Source organism: Neofelis nebulosa, chromosome 15 (genome assembly GCF_028018385.1).
Source record: "Neofelis nebulosa isolate mNeoNeb1 chromosome 15, mNeoNeb1.pri, whole genome shotgun sequence".
Lineage (NCBI taxonomy): Eukaryota > Metazoa > Chordata > Mammalia > Carnivora > Felidae > Neofelis > Neofelis nebulosa.
Window position 1 is genome coordinate 1,741,208 of NC_080796.1, and position 18,619 is coordinate 1,759,826.

At 41.1% G+C, this 18,619-nt stretch overlaps 1 protein-coding gene across 1 annotated transcript in view; it reads right to left on the minus strand.

The window, feature by feature from the left end:
• The window catches only part of LOC131495881 (uncharacterized), a 199,036-nt gene that overhangs the window by 65,610 nt on the left and 114,807 nt on the right, over positions 1-18,619 (minus strand). The window contains exons 20-23 of the mRNA XM_058701054.1: positions 18,387-18,477; positions 14,498-14,534; positions 9,024-9,096; positions 836-926 (exon numbers count right to left, since the gene is read on the minus strand). Coding sequence (XP_058557037.1) covers positions 836-926; positions 9,024-9,096; positions 14,498-14,534; positions 18,387-18,477 — 292 coding nt within the window. The remainder of the gene's footprint in view (positions 1-835; positions 927-9,023; positions 9,097-14,497; positions 14,535-18,386; positions 18,478-18,619) is intronic.

An 18,619-nucleotide genomic window follows, 5' to 3' on the forward strand; every position in this document is an offset into this window, starting at 1 on the left:
TCAGACAGAATATGAAAACATACTACTGATTATAGTGTTCTTTTGTTTCTTTCCCTTATGTTCCTAGAACATTAAAAATATAGTTCACCTATTAAAGGCAGTTATTGCCAAAATAATCAAAAGCCACAAATACGGCATCCAAAATGTCAGATGAGTTATCTTGATGTCTCCCTATCTGACCCTCCTTCCAATTCTCTTATTTTGCCCTAAATGATACTACCGTATGAAGTACCCCCATTTTATAAGGCATTAACGTATATACATTTATCATTGACTACAAATGCTTATGTTCACCCATGGTAGTTAGGACATAACTCTGCATCATCAGCTAGGTCAGTCCTTAATGTCTTGCCAACAGTGAGGATCACAGTAAGAGTGGGAACATTTGGGGATACCACTCTGGCAAATTCTGGTACGAGAAGCTCACCTGATAGTGTTGCTGCATTTTAAATAGTCTGCTCTTCCCTTTAAAGAACTAGTGTATTTTACCACCTTCCAGTAGAAACACAATACACACCGGCTTACTTTCCTTCATTTACTCCCTGTAGTCTCCGCCATTCACATCATTCCCTGTTTGGCTCGTCTCTTCTTTCCTGAGGTTCCTTAGGCCTTCCAGTGTCTTGAAAGGGAACTAGTCATTTAGCTCCTTTGGTGGCACTCTCAATTTAATCTGTTGCTGACACCACATACGATATGCAACTTATCTCCTTTTCACATCTCTTTCTCTTTCCTATGCACTTAACAGGCCGTTTTCTTTAGATATTAGAATATATCAGTATTCCTGTTTTCAATCAACATTCTGTCAAATGACCTTTGAATAAAATACAGTGCTTACCTTCTACTTGTCCATTTAATATACTTTGCCCTTTCTGATCCACAGCTCCAGAGACATGAGGGACATATTTGTTGGGCTTCTCAGACATACTCTGTTAAAAGTAGCATCAGTAATGAGTTGCGTCAAGACTTCCTAATCCTTTTCCAAGAAAATATCTGAATTTATGACTTTAATAACAATCAGACTTACAAATAAGAAAACCGTATTGAACACCAAAACATTTAAATACAAAACCTCATATATGCTCTCTTGATTCAGCGTCCCTTTGAATCTTCATTTGGCTATTGACTCTCTAAACGGATCATGGAAGGCCAGAATAAATACTTTCAAAGGCAGAAGCCTGGCTTGTATGCAGATTTCAAAAAGGAACTAACAAAACCCCTTCCTTTGCATTCCTGACCAAAATGAAAGGACATTTGAAATAAGTTTTGAAACAGAATCTTTAAAAGTGTACTTGCTATAAAGGAAAACTGCTTCTAATAAAATGGCAGACATTTGTTTCAGTGTCAATTCATACCTCACATGATCAGAAACTTTGGAGTATATCATGTTGTGTATCAACAAAACACTGTCGAAGCTGCTGCTTCGTTTAGGTAAACACAGGCTTGACCTTTTTCTTGACGAAAGAAGGGTTGGATCGAACGGCAAGGTTGGAAGAGAAACTTTTCTTAAAATTGTGATGAACTAGTAGCAGAAACAATGTAGATATAGGTATGGAACTCTTCAGAATGTGTAGTAAGCATTCAAACGGCAAGTATAAGAACATGTATGTCTCAGTCACCTAAAATGTGCCAAGCACTCATTTCACTATGCACATTTTCTTTTTTACACACAACAATAATAATAATGATTATGATGATGGAGTGAGCCTTCCTACAGCTTGGTCTCTCTAAGGCGTTGGAGTAAAATGATGATCCGTGGTCCTCTCTGTCCAGAATGTCCCTCGCCACGGTCTACACGACTGGGCCTTCTCATCTTTCACTTGGCACCTTTTGCCACTCTCAGATCTTTTCTGACTACCAAAATTCCCACTCCCACTCTCATCCTCATCCTCACTACAAACGCCCCCAATATTCTCTCAACTAACATTGTCCATTTCCTATCGATGAAGCCTTTATTGTGACTTCTAACAGACTGCTGTTGACTTACTTTTCTGCTCCGACCACAACAACCTAAACCCTCCACTTGTACACTCAGCAGCTAACTGCTTGGTACGTACTCAGTATACAAGGACCAATTAATTAAGGTCAAAACATTTACACTAATCTCACTGAGAAGATCTCAAAAGTACCCAATCACTATACCGTTGGCCCTTGAACAAAGCAAGGGTTACGGGCTCTGATGGCCATGCCCTCGACAATCCACAAATATCTTTTGAAACCTCAAAACCAAATAAAAAAAAAAACAAAAATTCCTACTGAATTTCCTACTTTAAAAGCAATCACACTTAAAAATCAAAAAGTATATATGTATTGAAAACCAGAACGTTAAAGCAGAATCGCTTGTATATGCTCTCTAGGTCTAATCTACCTTTTCGGCCTAATTTGGCCATTGACTCTGTAAACTGAGCGTGGGAGGTCAGGGTTAGGATAACGGAATGCTGAGCTTACCAACAATATACACAGTCGATTAATGCATGTTTTCCCTGTTATATGTATTACATACTGTATTTTTACACTATAAACTGAAGGAAAGGTTACTAAGAAAATCGTAAGGAAGGGGTGCTGGGTGGCACTGTCGGTTCAGGGTCAGGCTCTTGACTTTGGCTCAAGTCATGATCTATACTTCCTGAGTTGAACGCTGACAGTGTGGAGCCTGATGAAAATTCGCTCTCTGTCCCCACTTCCCTACTCACGTGCTCTGTCCTCTCTCACTCTCCCAAAATGAATAATTAAAAAAAAAAAACAAGATGAAAAAGAAAATCATAAGGAAGAGAAAATATGTTTACAGGATGGTACTGTATTTATTGAAAAAAATCTGTATGTATGTGGACTCCCACATTCCAAACGCATCTTGTTCAAGGGTCAAATGTATACCTTTATGATGTCATCGCTAAGAGCTTACGGGAACTTATTATAGCCCCAAATGAGAACATCAAAAACCCATTCTAACTTTCCATTCTTTTCTGGACACAAGGGCCATTTTATTGGCCTTTGAACATCTTCCCATCGAAAACAAGTATTCTTTGGGGGGCCTGGGTGACTTAGTCGATTAGGCAGCCAACTTTGAAATTGCGAAAAGCAAAGCAAAAGGTGGAGGGGGGAGTTAAGATGGCAGGGGAGGGGATCAGAATTCCCCTTGTCCCTCAAACACAGCAGTATTGAGGTCACAACACTTGGAATACCAGGAATACAGGCTGCAGAGGGACAGAAAAATCTCCACAGGTGCAGAGTGACAGCTTGGCGGGACAGAAGGGTGTGTATGAGAATTGGGAGAAATAAAATGGGCAGCACAGGCATGGAGTGGGGGAAGGCCTTTGGTGGAGAAACGAAAGGAAGGCAGAGACAGAGAGAGGCTGTGGGACGTGCATTTGGATATGAGAAAGCCTGTCCGGACCACAGACCAAGGAGAGGTCCAGAGAGCCAGTTTCTACTTTGGAAAACAGCCTTAGAGGGTAAAAAACAGAATTTTCAAGGCGGCCACACTTTCTCTCGACCAGAGCTACCACCTCCCATGCCTGGTGGGGAGGGAGCCGCCCCTAGGCTTGGTAGCAATCTCAGGGCTACCCTGGGAGAGAACACCTTGAGTATGGTGGAAAGGGGAGGTATTGCCCTGCCCAAGGGAAAAAGACCATGCAGGCACGAGCCAGAGGCCCTCTGTCCACTGGGCAGAGTGGCGCAACTCCACTACCAGGTCCGAGCAAAGCGGGATCCTACAGGGTTTTGAATCCCAGCTCAGTGCTCGGGTGGCACAGGGGACTGTGCAGCAAGGCAAGCCAGCTCCCCAGGCTATTCCGTGAGGATAGCCTAAACAGTGAGTTTTGAGACACCTCGTGTGGGCAGGATAGATGGGGTGTCGCCATGTCTCTCCCCATGACCAACATCGTGGGGCTTCAGGGAATGGACAGTGAGCCTCAGTGAAGGCAGGCCCATTACACCAAACCCTGACACTCTGTGCCTCGTAACTGCTTCTCTATAGGAGTGAGACTGACACTGATGGGACCAGACAGCCCCTGCTCTAGACCAGCACAGCCACCGGTCCCAGGCACCAATAGACAACTCTCCTCCGGTTTTCTATCTTAGTTTGTTTGTTTGTTTGTTTGTTTGTTTGTTTTCATTTGAGTTATTATTCTTTTGTCTTTCCTTTTCTTTTTTAATGTTTATTTCTTTATTTTGAGAGAGAGAGAGTGAGTGATCAAGCAGAAGAGATGCAGAGAGAGGGAGAGAGAGAGAATCCGAGCAGGATCCATGCTCTCACTGCAGAACCTGTTGGGGGTTCCGAACCCACCCACAGTGACAACATGACGTGAGCCAAATTCAAGAGTCAGACGCTTCACCTACTGAGCCACCCAAGCGCCCATCTTTTCTTTCCTTTGCTTTCCCTTTCTTCTCTTTTCCCTTTTTTCTCTTTCTACTCTCCTCTTTCCCCTTCTCCCTTTGGAAACAGCCTAGTAGTCTCGAGTTCACGTGGGTCAAAACTAATTATATATCTACATTTATCTATATATCTTAATATATACCTATATATCTATACATAGATATATAGAGATATATCTATATATTTTTTTCCTTTGTTCCTCTGTTCTGGTTCTTTGTTTCTTTGATTGTACATTTTCTCTATACTTTTCTAGATCTCCTTCATTTTCCTCCCTCTCTTTCTGGATTAAGCCCTATAGCTCCTTTGAGTCACTTCCTGGTCTTTTTTTCAACTCCAGTCATTTCTCTTTTTGTTTGGGCTAAGGATTCTTCCCCACCTTCTTCCCCTTTTTTCCAGGATTACTTCAACAAACAAATCAAAGCACACCTGGTGGAAGGCCCAAACCGCCACTCCAAGTAGCGAGGACAGCAGCCAAAGACGCACCCAAAGAGTGCACACAACACACTCAAAAAAAATTTGTTCAACTGCCAGGCCCTGGACAGTGTAGGGGCTCTTTTTATTACAGTAGTACTCGCAGGTGTGGGACACAGAACAAGCGATTAACACACATAAAGGGCAGGAATCTAGCCAAAACGACGAAATCGGAGAATTCCCCTCAAAAAAAATTCCGGGAAGAAAGGACAGCCAGAGAAGGGCGCAAAAGAGACAGAAACCATATAGGTGAGCACATTTTTGGAATGACACTCATAAGACGCATAGTTGCGCTTGAAACCACGCATAGAAGACAGCAGACAATCTCCTGCTTCAGAGATCAAGGACCTAAGGAATCGTCACGATGAACGCTGAACATGAAATGGTGTAAAGGAGATACAAAGTAAACTAGATGCAGTGACAGCAAGGACGGGAGAAGCAGCAGACAGAATCGGTGAAACAGAAGATACAATTGTGGACAAAGATGAAGCAGGGAAAGGAAAGGAAGGAAATGACTAGATCACGAGGCAGGTACTAGAGACCTACGTGATTCAGTGAGATGAAATATTAGCCACATCCTAGGAGTCCCAGAAGAAGAAGAGTGAGAGAAAGGGGCAGAAGGTTTTTTTGGAACAACTTATAGCTGAGAGCTTCCCTCATCTGGGGAAGGAAACGGGCATCCAAGTCCTGGCGGCACAGAGAATTCCTTTCCAAATCAACAAACCCAGGTCAACACCACGACATGCCATAGCGAAACTGGAAAACTACAAAGATAAGGAGAGGATTCTGAAAGCAGCTAGGGACAAACGGGTCTTAATCGACAAGGGAAGACACGTAAGGCTAGCAGCAGGCCTGTCCAAAGAAACTTGGCAGGGCAGAAGGGAGGGGTAGGAAACGGTCAATGTGCTGAATGGGAACATCTGCGGCGAAGAATCCCTTCCCAGGCAAGGCTGACATTTAGAATAGAAAGAGAGAGAAAGGCTTTCCCAGACAAACAACACCTCATGGAGTTCATGACCACTAAACCAGCCCTGCGGGAGATCCTAACGGGCGACTCTGTGAGTGGAAAGCAGCAGAGACTACAAAGGACCAGAGGCCTCACCAAAAGCATGAAACCTTCAGATAACACAATGACACTAAATCCATATCTTTAACTAATCACTCTGAATGTGAATGGACTCAATGCCCCAGTCAAAAGACAAAGGGAATCAGAATGGGTAAAACACAAAACAAAACCAAACAACAAGATCCATCTATATGTTGTCAACAAGAAACTGATTTTAGACCCCAGGACACCTCCAGGTTCAAAGTGAAGGTATGCGGAACCACCTATCATGCTACTAGAAGTCAAAAGAAAGCTGGAGTCGCCACACTTCCACCAGACAGACTAGATTTTAAACCAGAGACTGTAGTAACAGATTCAGAAGGGCATTGGGTCGTAATTAAGGGGTCTATCCATCAAGAGGAGCTAACAACTGCAAATGTTTATGGCCCCAAAGTGAAACGCCCACACGTATGAATCGATTACTCACAAACATGATTAAATGTATACATACAAATACCATGATTGTAGACGACTTTAAGACTCCACTCATGGCAAAAGGTGGATCGTCAAGGCAGAAAATCAGTAAGGAAACACTGATCCAATGTGTCACTGGACCAGATGTATTCAGATATACATAGATCTATATTGGCCTCATATATATACATTTATATACATGGGTATCAACACCGATATATTAAGATCTTTTCACCCAACAGCAGTAGAACGCACATTCTTCTTAAGTGCATATAGAACATTCTCCAATGTCTCCAAGTGACATCCTGGGTCACAAAACAGCCCTCCACAAATATAAAAGGACTGAGATCATACCTTGCATATTGTCAGATCACAACAACGAGCACTTGCTCATTCTTTCTCTCTCTCCCTCCCTTTCCAAGAGAAATGCAAACATTTCAAAAACATTTAGCTCAGCCCCTTCCAAGAAAGAGAAAAACAAGAATAATAAACCTTGTGGGGCAACGAGTCCTGGATGGAAACCACACACAGACAGTAGAATTCCATAACCAATATGTTGACAATGGAGTTGACAGAAAGTGATGTACTAAAAGAACAGACACTAAAGAAATCGTTTCTGCAAGGACAAATTAGGGTAGGGGTAAACCATTAAAAACGAGCCTGGTGCGGGGAACACATATGTGGCACAGTGAGTTCAGCATCCACCTTCAGCTCATGAGTCATGATCTCACGGTTTGTGGTTATCAGCCCCACTTTGAGCTCTGTGTTGACAGCTCGGAGCCTGCAGCCTGCTTTGGATTCTGTGTCTCTCTCTGTCTCTGCCCCTACCCCGCTTGCACTCTGTGTCTCTCTCTGTCTCAAAAATAAATAAACTTTGAAAAAATTTTGAAAATACCGTAAAAAGCACGGGGTGAGAAGAGGGAAAAAGGAAACAAAAACAAAAACAAAAACAAATGACCAATCAATCAAGCATGAGCTTAAGACAAAAAAGAAAAGGAAAAATGTGAGCCAAAGAAGGCAAGTGGAAACAATATACATTTTTCAACAGGTACATAAGTAGGATTGGGAATATACTATGAAAAATAGTCCCTTTTAAACCTTTTAAAAATATATGTCTTTATATATGTGTGATATATATATATATATATATATATATATATATATATATATGTGTGTGTGTACGTTTAGGTGAACATAAATATGTATACATATAAGTGTGTATTTATATATGTGTAAATATATATGTGTATATATGTGTATATTATATATATCTCTACCTATAACTATCTATCTATATCTATCTATCTATCTATCTATCTATCTATCTATATCCATATGCATCTACCTATGTATCTGTGTATATAATATTTATGTAAAAGAGAGGCTTTGACTCACAGTATATCCCTAATAATACTGACTCTTATCACTCTACAGTTATCTGGTTATAAATACTGTAATAAAGAATTTAATTTTTTTCACTATAAATACATTGTTCAATTCCTGGCATCTTTCGCTTCCGAAAAGCTAGAAATTATTACTAGACTAACAAAAGAACAGAAAAAGAGAGGTTCCTAACACGTCAACATTCACTATGGAGAAAGAATTGGGAATGAGAATTCTAGGAAGAAATGGGAACCTTAAAACGGAATATAAACTGAAGCCTGACTTTTTAACTTCACATATTTAATTGTGATATATCATGCGTATTTGGTTACTTTTCAAACTCCATTCTACGGAATTCCATTTCCCTACTCATTTGTTCACATTCAAAAACCATGACATTGCTTCTTCCAAGCAAGACTTTATTTTAGGAGCTCCAGGAGTCAAACCAGTGCGTTCCCTAACCTCCAGGAGCTTATCATGATTTAGGGGCTTTGAAATGAATACTGAAACAAATATCAGATGTCTGAAACTTTAAATTTTAGAATCTGACACAAGGACTAGGAGGAGATAGTGTTCAAAGCTAGAATGGGCAAGATTTCTGAAATTAGAAATTTGACACCTTGGCTATGAAGAGCCTCTGCCCATAGAGCTACTCTTTTCAGCAAAATACGTATTCTTCGGGGAGATGCACAATTTTAACTTACCCCTCATGGAGTTATTTCAAAACTACAGGAGAACACCTTTGTAAGGTAAATGTTGAGAAATAATGTAAACATCTAAATTTCTACATTTTCTAATATGATTTTATTCTAAATGGAGAACAAAGGATAGAGCCAAAGGAAAATGCTGTATCTCACCAAAATAAAACGTGCCCGGGGCGGGGGGCAACCTACAATAGATACTTGGACCCAATCAGGTTTCATTTAGGCATGAGTATTATCAGTCATGTTATGATCACAGTAAGAATCCTTATCCTTAAGCAAACGTCATATTGCCTCCATTGTGGGAAAGCTTTTCCCAATATAATTTGACGGTCATTATATATTTTCCAGCCCATTCATTTATCAGCCTCCACCTGTAGGATTTACCAAAGTACAACAAAACAAAACAAAACAAAACATTCAACGCGTCATGTATCTGTAGAGTGGTTTGTCCTTGCTAACTTTCCATGACACACATAAAATGATGATACACAGGCTCCTCTTAAATTTTCAGAGTGAATAAGGGAGAAAACTCAATTCAGAGCAGGAAAGTGAGTTTCACGGGAGGGTACTTTACCTTGGTACCAAAATCTAAGTCTTCGCTAGATGAGGTAGACCATGAATCGTCAGGACCAGGTTTGTCAGAAAGCCTTTAGAGCAAAAAAATACAACAAAAACATGTTCATTCATTTAAAAACAAAATTTAAAAAAGTTAAGGGAAAGGTCACCTATCTGTTTATTCCACGAAGTTTCTTGGTATAATGAAAAGTTGGCCTCTGGTTTTGTCATTAAGTTTTATTTTAATTCCAGTAATAGAAACATCCAGAGTTATAGTAGTTTAAGTTGTACAATATAGTGATTCACCAACTCCATACTCACCCCGTGCTCATCATGACAAGGGCACTCCTTCATCCCCATCATCTCTTTCACCTTTCCCACCACTCACCTGCTCTCCACAACCATCCGTTTCTTCTCTGCAGTTAAGAGCCTATTTCTTGGTTTGTCTCCCCTTTTGTTTCCTCCCTTTGCTCGTTTGTTGTTTCTTAAGTGCTACATGAGTAAAATCATATGGTATTTGTCTTTCCCTGACTTTGCTTACCATACTACCCTCAGGCTCCATCCAGGTGATTGCAAATGGCAAGATTTCATTGTTTTATGATTGAGTAATATTACAGTGTGTGTGTGTGCATGTGTGTGTGCGTGTGTGTGTGTGTGTGTATGGATATACATATACACACACACATACATTCATGTAGGGCTTCTTCTTCGTTCACTCAGCTGTCAATGGATGCTTGCGCTGGCTGTTGGAAATAATGCCGCAATAAACACAGGAGTGCGTGTGTCCCGTGGAATTCATGTTTTTGTATTCTCTTGGGTAGTATCCAGTAGTGCAATTACTGGATCATAGGAGAGTTCTGTTTTTAATTTTTTGAGGAACCTGCATACTGTTTTCCACAGGGGCCGCACCCATTTGCATTTCCACCAACGGTGCAAGAGGTTTCCTTTGTCTCCACATCCTCCCGAACACTAGCTTCTTGTGTCTTGGAGTGTAGCCATTCTGACAGGTGTGACGTGGTATCTCGTTGTAGTTTGGGGGAGCATCTTTTCATGTGTCTGTTGACCATCTGCATGTTGTCGTTGGAAAAGGGTCTGGTTATGTGTACTGCTCATTTGTAAACTGGGCTTTTTTGGAGGGGGGTGATGTTGACATGTGTCAAGTTTTTAGACATTGTGGATACTAACCCTTTACTGGATTTGCCAAATATTTCCAAATTTGTTCTCCCATTCCAGAGGTTGCCTTTCAGGTTTGACTGTTTCCTTCACTGTGCAAAAGCTTCGTAGGTTGATATAGTCCCCAAACTTTATTCTTGCTTTATTTCCCTTGGCTCAAGAGACATAACTAGTAAAATGTGGCTACAGCCAAAGTTTGAGAAATGACGGCCTGTGTTCTCGTCAAGGATTTTTTTTTTTTTTTATGGTTTCAAGTCTCACACTTAGGTCTTTAATTCATTTTGAGTTTATTTGTGGATATGGTAGAGAAATTGGTCCAGGTTCATTCTTTGGCATGTGGCTTGTCCAGTTGTCCCCACACCATTTGGTGAAGAGACTGCCTTTTCCCCACTGGATAGTCTTTCCTGTTTGTGGAAGATGAACTGACCATACAGTGGTGGATTTATGTCTGGGTTTGCGGTCCTATTCCACTGAGCGATGAGGCTATTTTGTACGCCAGTACCCACCATACTGTTTGGAATACTACAGCTTTGGAATAGAACTTGAAAGCTGAGATTGCGATACCTCCAGGTTTCTTCGTTTTCAATGTTGCTTTGGCCATTCAACGTCTTTTGTGGTTCTATACAACGTTTAGGATTGTTTGTGTAGCTCTGTGACAAATGCTGTTGGTATGTTGACAGGGATTGCATGACATCTGTCGATGGCTTTGGGTAGTGTAGACACTTTAAAAATATGTATTCTTCCCATCTGTGAGCATCGGATGTCTTTCTCTTTCTTTCCGTCACCTTCAATTTCCTTCATCAGTGTTTTACGGTTTCCAGAGTACAGGTCTTTCACAATTTGGACCCTGTTTTAAAAAAAGCTTTCTGTTCTCTATTTGGCCTCGACCTCTCCTAACCTGTGAAATCTCCAGGAAAGACCCAGTCTCAGTTTCCATAACCAAATATGACAGGCAGGGAATGCTCTGAAATGGTTGAAAATTAAATGTGTAAACCTTACCACAATGACGTCTCACCTCACATCTGTCAGAATGGCTCAGTCTCCACACACAGGAAACAACAAGGGTAGCTCAGGGTGTGGAGAAAAAACAACCCTTGTGCACCGGTCATGGGATGTAAATTGGTATCGCCGCAGTGAAAGCCAGTATGGAGGGGCCTCAACAAATTAAAAACACAAATACCATAGGATCCAGTGATTCCACTACTGGGTATTTATTTACCCAAGGGAAATGGAAATACTAATTTGAAAAGATATACGCACCCCTATCTTTATTATAGCATTATTTACAATAGACAAGATATGGAAGCAACCCAAGTGTCCACCAATACATGAAGAGACCACACACACACACACACACACACAATGAAATATTATACAGCTCTAAATGAGAATGAGATCCTGCCATCTGCAACATCATGGATGTACCTAGATGGCATGAGGGTAAGTGAAATAAGTCAGACAGAGAAACACAAATCCTATATGATTTCACTTCTGTGCAGAATGTAAAAAGGGGAATAAATGAACAAACAGAGCAAAAGCAGAAACAGAACCATAAATGCAGAGATTTGACTCTTGCCAGAAGGGAGGGGAGGTGGGGGGATGGACAAAATGGGGGAAGGGGAGAGGGAAGTTCAGGGTTCCAGTTATAGAATGAATAAATCACAAGGCTCAAAGGTACAGCGTAGGGAATCTAGTCAGTGGTATCCTAATAGCCTCATACATTGACAGATGGGAGCTACGCTTATGGCGATCACGGTGAAACATCCAGAGTTGTTGCATCACATATTACATTGTGTGTCACGTAGACCTCCGTTTAAGTAAACGTATCAAAGTTTAGGTTTCTACGTTATGAGTGGTAGTACTAACTAGAGATTGACAGACTCAAAGTTCCCAAGGCCAACTTTGTTCCCACACTGGTCTTGCCTTATTTAGGTCCATAATAACTAGCAAGACACTCCAAGCCTTCAGGGGCATTCAGCTACCCAAGGAGGGAGATTGTGATCAAAATGGTCCCGGTAGTTGTGCCTCTATTTCTCTATACGCTGCCTGAATATTTTCTTCCCTATGAGATCCCACTCCTACATCACTCTTTGGCACGGTTCTGTGGCATTCCCCAACCTTTCAATCTTTAGCCTATGAAGCCATACACTCCTACAACAAGGATGGGCTCCAATGACCGAGGGTAAGAACCATGTCCTGCTCCTGGAGAACAAGCGAATTGGGAGTCTCACTCATCCACACAGTCACCTCAACATAGGCATGTTATCACCGATCCAGATGAAGCTCCCTTACTGATTTGACAAGTCAGACCTACCCCTGCCCAGCCCTACAAGTACATGGGAAGGGCATCACAGATTGAGGAAAAGAGGTGGAGTGAGGAGACAGCTTGCCTTGGGCCATACATCTCTGATGTTCGGAATCTCCACCCCCACCCCCAATTCCTTGAGAGGATCTAAGCTATCCTCCCTCAGTTGGGGTGGAAGTAGGGGATATCATATTTCTATCTGCTGTAAACAGACTCTGCCCAGAAGCTCAAATGATTTTTAATCTCTCTCATCAGAAAATCTGAGGTATGCTCGCACCTTCAATGAAACCAACACACACAAAAGCAGAAACCTGGTCACGACCCTCTTGAACTCTCTATTTGAATATGTCTTTCTAAACAACTCCCCTAATCCTGGGTCCTTCATTCCTGTCATTCACCTTTATCTCACTTGGCATAACCCCCCATATTCTGACATCTTTTCTCAAACTCGTATTCCTAACCAACTCAGTGTTGTTCTCCTTGAAACCTGGTCTCCTCTGCTAATTCGATTCTTACCCTCCTTCATTGTATTCATTAGACCCACTCCCCAGGCTTCTATTATTAAAACAGTTGCCTGCAAGATCAAGACAATAAAAGAAGGAAGAAAGGAAAGAAAGAAAGAAGAAAGAAAGAAAGAAAGAAAGAAAGAAAGAAAGAAAGAAAGAAAGAAAGAAAACCAGAATTTAAGTCGCATTTCTGTCACTTATCATATCCCTATAGGTCACTTCAATCTCTTTTGAGTTTCAAATTCTCCAGGGAAACAACCATTGGGCAAGGAGGTTAAACATAGGTTGACACACCAGAGGGTGTTTTGAAGAATTAATCTCTGAGGATCCCTACATCTGGAGACTCCAATTGCTTTTGATTTGGCCTCTGGAAAAATGGAGAGTCCTTAGCTGGAAGAAGTGGGGAAATTATTGGAAAAAAAAAAAGAAGAAGAAATACCAAGGAAAAAAGAGAAGAAAGTCAAAAGGCAAAAATACAGTACAAAAAGTCATTGGAAAAAAAAAACAACTCCAAAAAAACCAAAAAGCTTCTTAGAACTAGACAAGGATACTAGCCCAAAGGGAAACCAGCCTGGGAACTTAGGCAACAGAGAATCATATAGCAATATCCTCGAAATAGAGAGTGAGTTTAATTAATGTAACATGGTCTACAACTAGATATCCTTCCCTTACAGAAAACTCATTTGTCTCAAGAAGAGGGGATATCACTACATCTAAGGAGTTGCCTGACGACATCTTGCTTTTTATGTAAAAGCCTTGACACCATGGCCATAGCTGACATCCACCCTAAAATCTCGGATGGTAAAAACAAGGGACTAGTTACCACTGCACTAATGACTTTTGTTGGCACTGGTGGTCAAATATATGAGGCCAAATGCTTGGACTAACCTGGGTTCTTAAGCAAACCCTAAATTAGTGTTCCGACATCATTACCTTTGACATTCTGAGTTGATCTGCCCTAGGATCTGTATCTTCATCTCAGTGCTGCTGAGGAACCAGGGAATGGATGTGGAAGCTTCACGGGCTGATGGGCAAAGCCCCTCAGCAACCCGTGAACTATGGAATCATGGTCGAGTCATCAACCTCCCTGAACCACAGTTGACAAAGGAATAAAATGTAGGCTACAATAGCACAGCTACTTGGCAAAGCTATACAATGACTATATAACGGAACAGATGTTACCCATAGGATATAGTGTCTGGTCCAGTGTAGAACACGCAACAACTGCTTTTGTTCTCTGCGTTCCCTTAGGAGACACATAATTTTCAGTTCATTCATTCCCTTTCCTTTCCTTTCATTATCCGTTTCATTTCATTTCATTCCTTTATACTTTGAGAGTGAGTGCCCACAGAAATCGGGAAAGATATCCCAAGGAGGCTGTCAGCGCAAAACCCGACGTGGGGCTTGAACTCACAAACCTCAGTTGAAATCAAGAGTCACACCCTTAACCGACTGAGCCACCCGGGTGCCCCAGCAAATGTCATTTTTACAAATCCATAAAAATCCTACCTGGCTCTAGAATCTTCCTCAGCATTCTTATCTGCTCCTAAAGAAGAAAGCAAAATACATGTTAAATCGACAATCGATAAATAGAGGAAAATTACAAGTGTACGGCTTATGATTTGTCAAAAAGTATTGCTTTCGGACCACACCTGGAAACCACACTACACTGAATGGTAATTATACCATTCGTAGGCTTAAAGCACTAAGAAATCTTACTTTCTCCTCTATATTGACCAAAACCAAGAATGGGTTTTATCAGAATTTGACACCTACAGGGGAACTGATGTTTACAATGGCCATCGCTGACCGACACTGTGACACTGGAGGAAACGGGTATCGTTCGGAGAATGATTATCATGAGCTGACAATGTCAGACTGAAGCTAGCATGATTTTTCTGGACTTCCACTACTAGAGGAATTGAAAGAGAATATCTTTATTTTGCTGTAACACGGCAGAACTTCCCCAGCTCTTCAGCAGACACTCTTCAGTTTTAGGAGGAAACACCCCCTCACAACGTGTGCTCTATAGCTATTGTACTTGGCAGCGTGGCCAAACAATAGCAAACAGACTCTCCCTGGCCTTATTTCCAATGGTAAGGTAAGAAGGAAAGATTTGGCATTCCACTTTGATATAGTTCTAACCTCTTGAGGCTGTCTCCTTCCATTGCTAGAGAGTCTATCTAGACCCGCCGCACATCACAGAGGAGGATGATCCCAATGTGAGTGCTCTGTAGTGGTTCATGAGGTCATTTTTCTCAACCCTCCCCATTAGGTGACACACAGCTAGAGAAATCATACTTTTTGTCATGGAAGGCAGAGGTCATCAGATCCTCTACTGATGAGCAACTAAACAAAACAAAGGGCAAAGAATATCTTGAATGCCTACATTCAATTACCAGGATATTTTCACTTTCTAAACATTCAAAGACATCCACTCTATGATTCTAACTATATGACACCTGGAAAGAGCAAGGCTATGGAGCTAAGGGTTGGGGTGAATGTAGGGAGAAACGGGCACGGCACAGAGGACTTTTAAGGCAGTGGAACTCTTTCACACGATACCACAAAGGTGGATTCACATCATTACACATTTGTTAAGACTCATAGAACGTATGACACCAAGGCTGAACACTAATGCAAATTAGAGACTTGGCCTCCAAATGAAGAGTTCGTGTCCATAGAAAATGCACCACTGTTGTCAGGGTGCCTGGGTGGCTCAGTCGGTTCAGCGTCCAACTCTGGATCTGAGCTCAGGTCATGATCTCACAGTTCATGGGATCAAGTCCTGCATCAGGCTCTGGGCTGACAGCACAGGATTCTTTCCCCCCTCTCCCTCTGCCCCTTGGCTGCTCACACGCATGCATGCTCTCTCACTCAAAACTAAACCAAGGAACTGAAATAAAAAATTCCTACTAAAAATGGACCACTGTCGTGCAGGATGTTAACAACAGGGGAGGCTAGGCGTGTCCGGGAGCATGGTATGGTATATGCAGACTCTCTGTACTTCCTATTATATTTTGCTGTGAACTTAAAACTGATGTAAAACATCAGGCTTATTAAATGTATGAAACAACAAAAACAACAAAATATGGTTTCCATTGAAGCTACTCTTAGCATATACCAACTCATGATACAGTCACCTTGAACATTAAAATAGAGATCAAAGTAACACAATAGGGGTACTGTCTCCCATTTGGAAGTGTATGAAAATGCATACACAAAACACAAAAATACAACGGTTATTTGTATACTTAGGCAACAAAACAATTGATGAATATGATCCAAAATCTTATACCTATAAACAGGGGTTCAGCACCATAGGAATCAAACCTGGGTTTTCCATATAATTACGAGATTTTCATTCTAATTTTAAATCAAAAATCATTATGTTGATCATACGTAAGAATCATAATGAAAGCTTAATCACATAAAAAAAAGATTATAATGACCTCATATTGCCCTTGTAATTTTTATACAAATACCTACTTCATATGGATGATGAAACTGAAACCAGTACCATGGTAGCCATCATGCTCCATGCTAGCAAAACAAAATTTGAAGACACCACCAAAAATGACGTCAGGGCTATAATTCCTATGCAGAACAGATTTCATCCAGCAGGCCAAAGATGGCTACCCTCAGAACATCCTACTTGAATGACTGGCCCTTGGTGGTTCCCTGGGATCTTGGATTTCAGGAGGGTTCCCACCATTCCCTAGCTGGTTAAGAGTGGTTCACTGTGCCTAAGTGCTGGTACAAGCAATGTCCTTAAGGCTGTACACTTGATTTCCTTGGTGGAAACCTGGAATTTGGGGACATGCTAAGGAGAAGATGCCTATGTGATTAGCATTTGATGAAAACCTCGGGCACTGAGTATCCATAAGCCTCGTACTGGCAGACAACATTTCACTTGTGCTGTCCTAATTTCATGCTGGAGGAATTTAGCACATCCTGCTAACTCCATAGAGAAAGGATTCCTGGAAGCCTGCGCTTGCTTTCCTCTGGCCTTCACCCCATACACCATTGCTCGGTGCTCATTGGCCTTTCTAGCCTGTCCCCATACCAAGCCACACGCATGACTACAACTATATGCTGAGTCCTGTGAGCTCTTCTAGTGAATAATCAAATCTGGGTGTCATTGGGATGCCTCTAACACAACTGCATTATATGCAATTTTATTATTTCGGTTGATGTCTTTCACGTGGTTACAGTCAGAAGGTTATGTCACAGAATACCTTTCCTGGAATCTCTTTTCTTGGTATTTGCCTTGAAAATTCCTACATCCCTATTTATCCATTTGAAGAAAGGTTTAAAAGGAATAGATGAAATCATGATGTCAGAAAGTGTGAAACAAGCAACAATCTTATTTTACTCTGAAAAAAAAAAACAAACAGAGGGAGAGAGCAAATCCTGGTGATTGCCCCTATGTTCTACCATATAAAAGTTCTCTGAAATATGAAAAATCAGTTAATTTTCTCCAACTACCTAGGACTTAGTTCATTTTTCTGGCAGGTAGGAATCAAAGAAGTAACAGGGATCATTCTACAACAATCAGAACTGTCAGACAGAATATGAAAACATACTACTGATTATAGTGTTCTTTTGTTTCTTTCCCTTATGTTCCTAGAACATTAAAAATATAGTTCACCTATTAAAGGCAGTTATTGCCAAAATAATCAAAAGCCACAAATACGGCATCCAAAATGTCAGATGAGTTATCTTGATGTCTCCCTATCTGACCCTCCTTCCAATTCTCTTATTTTGCCCTAAATGATACTACCGTATGAAGTACCCCCATTTTATAAGGCATTAACGTATATACATTTATCATTGACTACAAATGCTTATGTTCACCCATGGTAGTTAGGACATAACTCTGCATCATCAGCTAGGTCAGTCCTTAATGTCTTGCCAACAGTGAGGATCACAGTAAGAGTGGGAACATTTGGGGATACCACTCTGGCAAATTCTGGTACGAGAAGCTCACCTGATAGTGTTGCTGCATTTTAAATAGTCTGCTCTTCCCTTTAAAGAACTAGTGTATTTTACCACCTTCCAGTAGAAACACAATACACACCGGCTTACTTTCCTTCATTTACTCCCTGTAGTCTCCGCCATTCACATCATTCCCTGTTTGGCTCGTCTCTTCTTTCCTGAGGTTCCTTAGGCCTTCCAGTGTCTTGAAAGGGAACTAGTCATTTAGCTCCTTTGGTGGCACTCTCAATTTAATCTGTTGCTGACACCACATACGATATGCAACTTATCTCCTTTTCACATCTCTTTCTCTTTCCTATGCACTTAACAGGCCGTTTTCTTTAGATATTAGAATATATCAGTATTCCTGTTTTCAATCAACATTCTGTCAAATGACCTTTGAATAAAATACAGTGCTTACCTTCTACTTGTCCATTTAATATACTTTGCCCTTTCTGATCCACAGCTCCAGAGACATGAGGGACATATTTGTTGGGCTTCTCAGACATACTCTGTTAAAAGTAGCATCAGTAATGAGTTGCGTGAAGACTTCCTAATCCTTTTCCAAGAAAATATCTGAATTTATGACTTTAATAACAATCAGACTTACAAATAAGAAAACCGTATTGAACACCAAAACATTTAAATACAAAA